This window comes from Rhincodon typus, chromosome 35 (genome assembly GCF_021869965.1).
Source record: "Rhincodon typus isolate 14 chromosome 35, sRhiTyp1.1, whole genome shotgun sequence".
NCBI lineage: Eukaryota > Metazoa > Chordata > Chondrichthyes > Orectolobiformes > Rhincodontidae > Rhincodon > Rhincodon typus.
Genome location: NC_063366.1, coordinates 4,077,237 through 4,087,622, shown reverse-complemented (window position 1 = coordinate 4,087,622; position 10,386 = coordinate 4,077,237). Strand labels below are relative to the sequence as shown.

Genomic DNA, 10,386 nt, shown 5'->3' with positions numbered 1-10,386 from the left:
GGTGTTTTGGTCAGGGAGTGTTGGTCAATGTTTGAGAGCATGTTGGTTGAGGTGGAGGTGCTGGTCAGGCTGGTTTGGTCGGAATGCTGACAGTTGCAGGTCCCGGATGTTGGTCAGTGGGATAAGTCATCTAGTTGGGGAATGGTTGGTCAAAAGGGATGTTTTTCAAAGAGGTAACACAGGGGTGTTGTGAAAGGGTCAGTTGGGTGATCAGTTTCACAGGAGTTTGAACAGGTTTCCAATCCCCTCACATTTCTGGGTAATTGCTGACCCTCCAAAATCTCCCTCTCTAGCTCAGATTTGGGAAATCTATTGGACCGTTCCAGTTGCTTAGTAATTTCCAAAGCGGCACAGAAATTTCCGAGGCCTCAACACTGAATTCCATAACTTCAGAAACTGACCACATTATGTCTGTTCTCCATTTTTCTTACGGTGTCTAACATACACTGCCCTACAGCCTTTAATTGTTTGTGTCTTGTTTACTTTCCTCCCATTCTCCCATTCTCTCCCTTTCACAATTTACGTTACATCCATTTTAATTAGCCAGCATTAACAACTTACTCCTCCTCTGCATCAGACAAAAACATTCCAACATCTTTCAGTTTTGAAGAACTCATGCCAAATTTGATCCATTAATTCTGTTTCTCTCTCTACAAATGCTGCCAGACCTGCTGAGTTTCTCCAGCATTCTCTGTGCTTGTTAACTTTCTACCGAGCTCCCCAAATTCTGTTTACAGGAATGCATCCCCTTTCCTATGTCAGGCATCAATTCCAACTATCTCTGGCTGTTCAGTCACTCCCAGAATAAAGTCCTGTAATCGCTCGGTATTATCCTTTACTCTGGCACCAGCTTGGTGACGCATCCTGGAGTCATGTCTGCAACCAGAGAAATGCTAGTCTGTTCCTCTAAATAATGAATCACCAATCACTATCGTTCCTGATATTCCCTCCCTCCCCTCCTGTACAGTCAGGCCGCTTGTGGTGCCGGAAGCCTCTATCTGCGTTCCTTCAGGAAACAGTGCCCTCCTCAGCTTCCAGAAGAGAAAACCGATTTGTGAGTCGGACCCCAGGGGAATCCTCCACAATCTTGCTGTTTCTCCTAGACTGTCTGACAATTGCCATTCCCTTCCTGCCACCAAGCCCTTAAGCTATTGTGTGACTACCCCTCTGAACATGCTACCTATGTGACCGACTCCTATTCCTGTCTGCAACCTCACAACAAATCAGCTCTCCCTTGTTAATTCTGTTCTGACAGGGCACCATTCCCTCTGAGAAATGTCCACAGGATAATAATCAGCTCCGACACACACACACACATAGAACCCAACAGCAGGAAATCAGTAACAATCCTCAGACACCCTGCATCTCCAAGGTAATTACTCAAGAATTGACTCCAGGGTGACCATCTGTGAGGACACAAAAATAAGGAAGATTCTGACTCTGAGATTCAAAGGTGCAGTGATGCTGTGAATAGAGTGGGTGGTAGTGGTGAAGGAGGTAGGTTGAGCAGGTAAAAGTGGGAGAGCTGTGCAGGGGACTGCAGAGGCAAAGGTTGTGTGACAGTAGGAGGAACCACCCAATGTCCAGCCTAGTTTCTGATGTAGGGTCATCTCAAGTGTAACGTGAACTGTGTTTCTCTCCACATATGCTGCCAGACCTGCTGAGAATATCCAGATTTTTTTGATTTTATTTGTCTTTAAAGCACAGAAGTACACCATTCGGACCAGCTGTTTTCACCTGTTACTTCTGCTAGTGACATGAGCTTTCACTCTTTCAGCAGATCCTTCTATTCCTTTCTCACTCATGGACTTACCAAGCTTCCCAACAAATGCACCTAAGCCATTTCCTCAAGCATTCCCTGGAGGAGCAAGTTCAACATTCTCATCATTCTCTTGGTGGAGACATTTCTCCTGAATTCCTCATTGGATTTACTATTGACCATCTTATATTGATGGCCCCTAGTTTTAGACTCTCCACACAAGAAAAAGAATCTTCCTTCCATTTACCCTTAAGTTCTTAACTTGAAAGATTGGGAAAGTTACTATTATGTCAGCCCTCAGCCTTTTCTTTTTTCAGGAATACAATGATGGCCTGTTCAGTCACTCTGAAAGTTACAATCTCTCAATTCTCAATCTCACCCTTATCAATGGTTTTTACACCTTGTCCAGTTCCTTGATGTCCTTTTTCATATGGAGATCAGTACTGTGCACAGCACTTGAGTAAGATCTGTGTAAGGTTCCAGACAAGTTCATAAGAATATCTCTGCTCTTCAATTCTATTCCTTGATATTAGGGCACAGTGTTTGTAAAGGAAAGTGGTTTTGATTCCCTGCTGACATATTTTATTATCTTGTATGACGTAGAAACTCAGTGATGAAAAGTCTTAATTTGTCTGCAGTAGGAGGTTGTTGAGAAAATCTTTTGGTTGCCATCTCTTTAATTGCCAAGGTTGCACCATAGTTTAAAGAAAAACACATGGGAGTGAACTGAGGTTGTAGTTGGAACACATTTTACACGTTTGGATTTTATTGAGCTGAGCTTTTTATTCTGTCTGATTCAGAGTCTAAAGTTCAACAGTTCAGGATTTCCTCTTCACTTTCGCTGAATGGATATTGTGCGAGTTAGTTACAGAAATGCAAAGACTGACAGGACTTTCAATTGACAGAGGTAGATGTGGAAAGGTTGTTTCCCCTTGTGGGACAGTCTAAGATCAGAGGGCATAATCTCAGAGTAAGGAGCTGCCCATTTAAGACAGAGATGAGAAGGAATTTCTTCTCTCAGAGGGTGGTTAATTTGTGGAATTTTTTAACTCCAAGGGCTATTAAGTACCTTCAAGGCTGACATATCAGTAAGGTAATCAGGTGTTATGGGAACAGACAGGACAGTGGAGTTGAGAATCAGATCAGTCATCATCTCATTGAAGGGTGAGGTGGTTCGATGGACTGGTTGACCCATTTCTGCACTTACCTTTTATGAATTTATAGGTTTAGATCATGGTTTGTTCTCGGGATAGGTTACAACATCTGCAGGACCGGAACATAAATTAATTGCATTGGATTTTGAGGCCTTGCAATAAATATCAGACTTTCAACATTCACAGTATTTTGTCATTGGATTACAAGAACTGGGTGTGTGTACTCAAGAATAATATTAGACTATGGGGTGATTTCAGAATAATAGGTTTGTTATGCTACAGTTGTGTAAGGTATTGGTGAGACCAAACTTGGAGGATGGCGTGCAGTTTTGGTCTCCTTACTTAAGAAAGACCATAATTACATCAGAAGCAGTTCAAAAAAGGTTTACTTGACTGATTCTTGTGGCTGATACCTGATGAGGAAAGATTGGACAGGCTGGGCACATATCCGTAGGAAGTTTAGCAGACTGAGAGGTGGTCTTATTAAAATATATAGGACCCTGAGGGGACTGGACAAGATGGTCCTGAAAGTATGTTTTTCTTTGTGGGAGACACTTGAACTAGGGGATACCATTTTAAAACAAGCGGATTCTCTTTTAAATCAGTGAATGAATGCTGAAGGTCAATTAACTCTTCCCCAGGGAGCAGTGGAGGCAGGATCACTGGATATTTTGAAAGCAGGCGTTGATAAATTCTTAACTAACAATGGAGTCAAAGGTAATTGGGGAAGGCAGGCATATGGAGTTGAGGCCAAAATCAGATCAACCATGTTCTCATTGAAAAGATGGCTTAAGGGGCCAAATGGCCTTCTACTGCTCTCAATTCATATGGTCAGATGTAGTCAGTAGGATTGATCTTTAATAGTCACCAGGGATGATCTATTGCGGTGAAACCCTCGTGCTGTCGTTTGTATAAGGCTGAACTGACATGGCTGATCTAGACATAGAATCATAGAGTCATAGATTAGTACAGCACTGAAACAGGCCCTTCAGCCCAAACTGGTCCATGCTGACCATGGTGCCGACATTTGGTCCATATCCGTCTAAACCCTTCCCATCCATGTACCTATCCAATTTTTTTTTTTCAAAATGTTGCTATTGAACCTGCCCCAACCACTTTCTCTGGCAGCCCATTTCATATACGCACCATTCCCTGCGTGAAGATGTTGCCCCTCAGGTCCTTCTTAAATCTTTCTCCTCTCAACTTAAACCTATGCCCTCTGGTTTTCACTTCCCCAGCCCTGGGAAATAGACTATATGCATTCATCCTATCTATGCCCCTCATGATTTTATACACCCCTTATTCTACTATGTTCCAAGGAATAAAGTCCTATCCTGGCCAACCTCTTCCTATAACTCAGGCCTACTAGTCCTGGCAACATCCTTGTAAATATTCTTTGCACACTTTCCAATTTAACTATGTCTTTCCTATAACAGGGTGACCAAAACTATACACAATACTCCAAGTGCAGACTCGCCAATGACATATACAACTGTAACATAACATCCCGACTCCTACACTCAATACCTCGACCACTGAAGGCCAGCACGCTAAATGCCTTCTTCATCACCCTGTCCACCTGTGATGCTGCTTTCAATGAACTATGTGCTTGTACTCATAGGTCCCTCTGTTCCACAACACTCCTCAGGACCTTACCATTTACTGTATTAGTCCTACCCTGGTGTTACTTTCCAAAATGCCACACCTCACACTTATCTGTATTGAATTGCATTTGCTAACCTTCATCCCATTTCCCCCTCTGATCAAGATCCCTCTGTAATTTTTGATAATCTTCTTTGCTATCAACGAATCCTCATAATTTTGTATCATCTGCAAACTTACCAATCACGCCGTGAACGTTCACATCCACATCATTTACGTAAATAACAAAAACAAAGGTCTAGTGTTGGATCTCGTTGTCAATGGCGGCCTCTTTAGAGAGGTGTCTATTGAGGAAGTGCTCAACATTTCCAGAGTCTCTAATTTAACATATATGGGAGGAGAATACTTGGACGACCACATGTTAATGTGTAAATTTTCTTTTGACATTATTCAAAACATAAGAATTGAAGAGACTGAGAGAGGACGCAAATCTTGCAGTGTGAACAATGACAGTGCAGTCATTTGCAAACTGTAGATCATGAGAATCCATGGTGATCAGTTTAGTTTTGACAACATTATGACGGCTTTATTACTGAATTCACACTGTTAGGGTTCTTTCCCTTGATGTACCAGGAAATAAACTCTGTGAAAGGCTTGTCACACACCTCACTCCTGAATGCTTGGTCATCAGTGTGAATCCATTGTTGCTTCAGGAAATCAGATGAGTGGGTGAAGCCCAGCCACAAATGTTGCCCCAGAAGAGTTTCTCTCTGGTGTCTCAGGAGAGTCCAAGAACGAACAGAGCTCAATTGTAAATCCTACAGTTGAAGGGTTACTCCCCTGCATGGATTGTCTGATGCTGCAGGATGCTTTGTAACTGTGTGAAGGCTTTCTCACAAACATCCCCAGTGAAGCGCTTCTCCCTTGTATGAATACATTGGTGTACACGGAGACTCATTAAGTGAGAGAATGATTTGTCGCACATCTCACACCTGAAAGGTCTCTCCCCTGTGTGACTGCGGATATGTACCCGGAGGCTCGAAGAGTAGGGGAAGGATTTGTGGCACAGCTCACATGTGAATGGCTTCTCCCCTGTGTGAATGCGTTGGTGTGTGTGCAGACTCGATGATTGTGAGAATGATTTCTTGCACACCTCGCACTTGAAGGGTTTCTCCCCTGTGTGAATCCTCTGGTGAATCAGCAGTTCAGAAGATTCAATGAAAGACATCTCACAGACCTCACACTTGAAGGGTTTCTCCCCTGTGTGAATACTCTGGTGCATCAGAAGCCTGGTCGATGTGGCATAAGCTTTATCACAGACCTCACATTTGAAGGGTTTCTCCCCCGTATGGACTGCCTGATGGACCTGGAGGCTGGATAACTGTGAGAATGATTTGTCACACACCTCACATGTGAATGGTTTCTCCCCTGTGTGGATACGTTGGTGCACACGAAAGTTCGATGAGTCAGAGAACGATTTCTCACACACCTCGCATGTGAATGGTTTCTCCCCTGTGTGAATGCGTTGGTGTCTGTGGAGATTCATTGACCTTGAGAATGATTTATGGCACACCTCACACGTAAACAATTCCTCCCCCTTGTGAATACACTGGTGTTTGAGGAGGGTCTGTGACTGCGAGAATGATTTGTGGCACATCTTGCACTTAAAAGGCTTCTCCCCAGTGGGAACTTGGTGATGTCCAATGAGTATTAATGACTGTTTGAAGAGTTCTCATTGATGCTGGGAAATTAGATTCACTGCACTCACTCAGACTGCACATCCCAATCCAAGCCCAGGCCTTAAAGAACGAATGAGGCCTTCACGTAATATCTTTAAAAAAGGCAATAAAAGATATTGTAATAAATATGATTCCAGATATAGCAATTGCTATGGGACTGGGTCAACAATCGAGAGATTAAGAGTTCAAATCCAGCCATAGCAAAGTTACACATATAGAATTACAGTCAGAAACAAGCCATTCGGCCCAATTAATCCATGCTGGTGTTTTCCACCCCTCTTTATTTCACCCTATCAGCAGATCTTTCTGTTCCTTTCACCATCATGTGCATATCTAGTTTCCCCTCAAATGCATTTATGCTATTGTGATAAAGACATATAATACATTATGTGTTCTCCTGGGATAATTGAAGATGGTGGAATTTAAAATCAGAAGGAGAAAATTAAATTTAAGAGTCTAATAATGACCATTAAACCATTATCAATTATTGGGGAAATCCCATCTGCTTCATTGATGTCCTTTAGGGAAGGAAACTACTGTCCTTACCTGGTCTGGCCTGCATGTGTCTTCAGAGCCACAGCAATGTGATTGACTCTTAACTGCCCTCTGGACAATTAGGGATAAACAATAAATGCTGCCTGATCAGCAACACCCACATCCCATGATTGAATTTTTAAAAAATCATCACTTGAGTATTTAGATTTTTCAGAAAAGGTAAATGTTTTTTTGCTTGCAGTTCTGTGAAGGTAGCTTTTTTTTCTGAAAAAGTCAGAAGGTCATTTGTAATGTTGAATAAAATGCATAATTTTCAAGAAAACATGTGACTGCAATTAAATGCCTCAAGATGATTCCATTGGTGTTAATGAATCAAATGTTCTACAGGAGGAATATTTACAACCACAGAAAGACAGATGGTTAGAGGCCAAAATCACTTCAGAAGAACAATTTCATCCAATCAGAAGGGTAGTTTGTTAATTTTGTTGAAGTATCCAAGCTGAAAGAGTTTTATTTTGTCAACCCTCCATATTGCAACAGTTCGCAAAAGCCTCCTGGCCAACAGAACAGAAAATGAATCCAGCCTTTAGAACTGGAAAAATGTCCTCAGGCCGCCAAAACCGTTTGACTTAAGACAAGAATGATTCTCCACAGGGATTATGTATCTGTAAAGAATACTGCAGAGGAAAGGGTTGAATCTTTGATTTGCTATTTATGCTAAGATTTTTCAAAATGATTTTATCAATATCTTTGTTGTGTCATAAACATATGATCTTTTATTAAAAGAACACTGGCAGTATCATGTAAATACGTTCAGCGAATGACCACTGTGGTAACCAAAAAATTAAATGTGTGATCTATCAAACCAGGTAAAGTGATAGCATAATGCTAATGGCACTGGGAGAACAATCCACAGGCCATGGCTAATGTTCTGGGGACATAGGTTTGAAACCCATATGGTAGATGGTGAAATTTCAATTCAGTGACATTCAGGAATTAAATCCTTGCCCAATGGCAAATGATCACTAGTCATTTGTTGTAAAAAGCCATCTAGCTCACCAGTCTCCTTCGAGGAAGAAAATCGACCATCCTTACCTGGTTTGGCCAACATATGATTCCAGACCCACAGAACTGTGTTTGACTCTGGACTGCCCTGTGGGTACTTAGGGATGGGCAATAAATGCTGGCCTAGCTAGCAACACCCAGATCCCATGAATAAATTTTAATAAAAAATTTTCACTCTGGGAACTCACTGGTCCAATATTACCATCTGTGAGGATCATCATAATTTTCACCTCGACAACTCCAAATGGTGAATGTAATAAACTTTGGAATTTGTGGGAGAAAGCTGGAAAACATTCAGGTTGCCCTGAAATCCAAATATTGTCCTTCTGTGAACTTGCTACAACTGCCTGGTCTGGTCTACATGTGACTCCATCCCACAATATGGTTGTCTGAAAATTGCCCTCTGAAGTGGCCAAACAAACAATGATAAACAATCACTACAAAGTCTAGTAATGAGGAAAATCAGGGAGATTGGGATAATCCTGACACTGAGTCAGAACAAGACAAACGTGATCTAAGCCCAGTGAAAACTGTAAAGTCTCTCTTATCAAGGTCTAAGGACATGTCCCCAAGTGAGGAGAGCTGCTCCACAGACTGGTCAAATGATACTCACTGAATCGTGTCAATCTGGGAACAACCCAGGCTCCTCCATCACCATCCCAGGGAATATCCCATCCCATTGGCAGGTGGGTAAGACGTCCATATTGACACCATGGAGTCTCATGGCTTCATGTCAAACAAGTTCAAGGAAAACTACCATTCCCCTCCCAACTGATGAATGAGTCCTTCACCACGTTCATCATCACAAGGGAAGTAGATTAAGGACAGATCCCCAAACTGGGTGTCCATGAGATGCAGAGAGCCAGAAGCAGCAACAGGATTGTATTCCATCACAATCTTACAGTGGGGCGCAGCTTTCGTTCCATGATTATCAACAAACCAGTAGATAGGCAGGCCAGAAGCAGCATCAGTGATACTTTAGAGCCCAGGTTTGAACCTAGTGAATGTACAACAGAGGGGTACATCCAAGTTAAACACCAAGAATAACAGGTAATAAACAGAGTTTAACAGCGTCACAACCAACTGATTAGTACAAAGCTCTGTAGTCCTACCACACCTCATTGAGAATTGTGGACAACCATTCAAGTAACAGGAGAAGGCAGCTCCATGAACACCCAGCTTGTGACGGAGAGATACAATATTAAAGTGTCTTCAGGAAAAGTATCGAGTGGATGATCAAACCCACCCCTTCCTGAGGAGCTGGGAGAATTCCCCTCCAGAACACACCGATTTCCTCCCCACCTCCACAGTCAAGGAGGCTCAGCTCAGATTGTTATGAATGCAAAGTTTGTAAGATTGTTATGCTATAAACTATCTTTGCAATTTAAGGTAAAACAAAACAGTTTTAAAAGGAATGTTGTGAGGACGTTATATAACTACCCAGCAACAGGCCAGGTAGGTTGGTTACCATGGGGACAGGTTGTAACTTGTTATCACACCTGAAAAAAAGGCCACAAAAGCTAGGGCTAATTGGACAGATTTTCTGTCTCTGAGATTACAAACAGAGACAGAGTGAGAGACAGGAGTTGGGGGGGGGGGGGAGAGAGAGACAGACAGACGGACAGGCAGACAGACAGACCAAGGACTATAGCCAGTGTAGTCAGCAGAGAGGAGCGGGTGTCCTTTCTGTGGGCTGCTAGGCAGAATGTGGGAAGGAACATGGACTTTGGTTGAACAGACACATCCTGTGACAATCTAAAGATGCAGGAAGATTTGGGCTGGTATGCTGGGGAAGAAAATGTTGAAGAGAGCCTCTGTTTTCAAAAAATAAATTCAGGTGATGTGGACTTTGCTGTCTGGACTGGCATTTATTACCCATCCCTAACTTATCTTGAGAAGATGGCAGTGAGCTCCCTTTTGCAGTCCATTTGCTGTAGTTAAACCCACAGTACAGTTAAGTTCCAGGATTTTGAGCCAGGGTTCAGAGCTGGCAGTGGGTTCAGTACATCTCTCGAAATTCAGAGAGTCAGACTTTTACAATCATTCATAGTCATGATTCAGTGTAATGAGGAGAAAAAACCATTTGGAGCAGAGGCTTATACTGGACAGATTCCTGGACAAATGGTGTTCTGCAAAGAGAGGGACACAAAGTATAACAGTGGTGTGGGGTGTTTGGTCATATCAATAGTTAGATAGGGAGTATGCGTAGTTTCGTTTTTCCATTGCCAAATTGGCATTGTTCAGTCAGTTTAAATTTTAATAGGGTTTTGCTTCGACTACAAAATATTAAATCTTGTTTTTGAATTCTTTTATATTGGTCACTAGGGATTTAAGAATACCCTAAACAACACAACTAAGAAAAAGGTTATCTGGTCATTAATATATTGGTATTTGTGGGAGCTTGCTGCACACACATTGGATACTCGTTTTCTATGTTACAACATGTCACTTTCTTATATTCAGGAATGAACCATCGACAAAACTCAGCCTAGAAAATCAGAAGAGAAATGCTTCCAATAAACACGCTCAATATCCAACACACAGCTCCAGTCAAACAGTTCAGCACAAAGCA

At 42.2% G+C, this 10,386-nt stretch overlaps 2 protein-coding genes across 3 annotated transcripts in view; one reads left to right on the top strand and one right to left on the bottom strand.

Moving 5' to 3' along the window:
- LOC109918147 (zinc finger protein 91-like) overlaps positions 1–8,705 on the bottom strand; it is a 46,701-nt gene extending 37,996 nt beyond the window's left edge. The window contains exons 1-2 of the mRNA XM_020518044.2: positions 8,606–8,705; positions 5,352–6,246 (exon numbers count right to left, since the gene is read on the bottom strand). Coding sequence (XP_020373633.2) covers positions 5,352–6,246; positions 8,606–8,705 — 995 coding nt within the window. The remainder of the gene's footprint in view (positions 1–5,351; positions 6,247–8,605) is intronic.
- Positions 1–10,386, top strand: part of LOC109923694 (zinc finger protein 271-like) — a 123,201-nt gene that overhangs the window by 77,609 nt on the left and 35,206 nt on the right. The window lies entirely within an intron of this gene.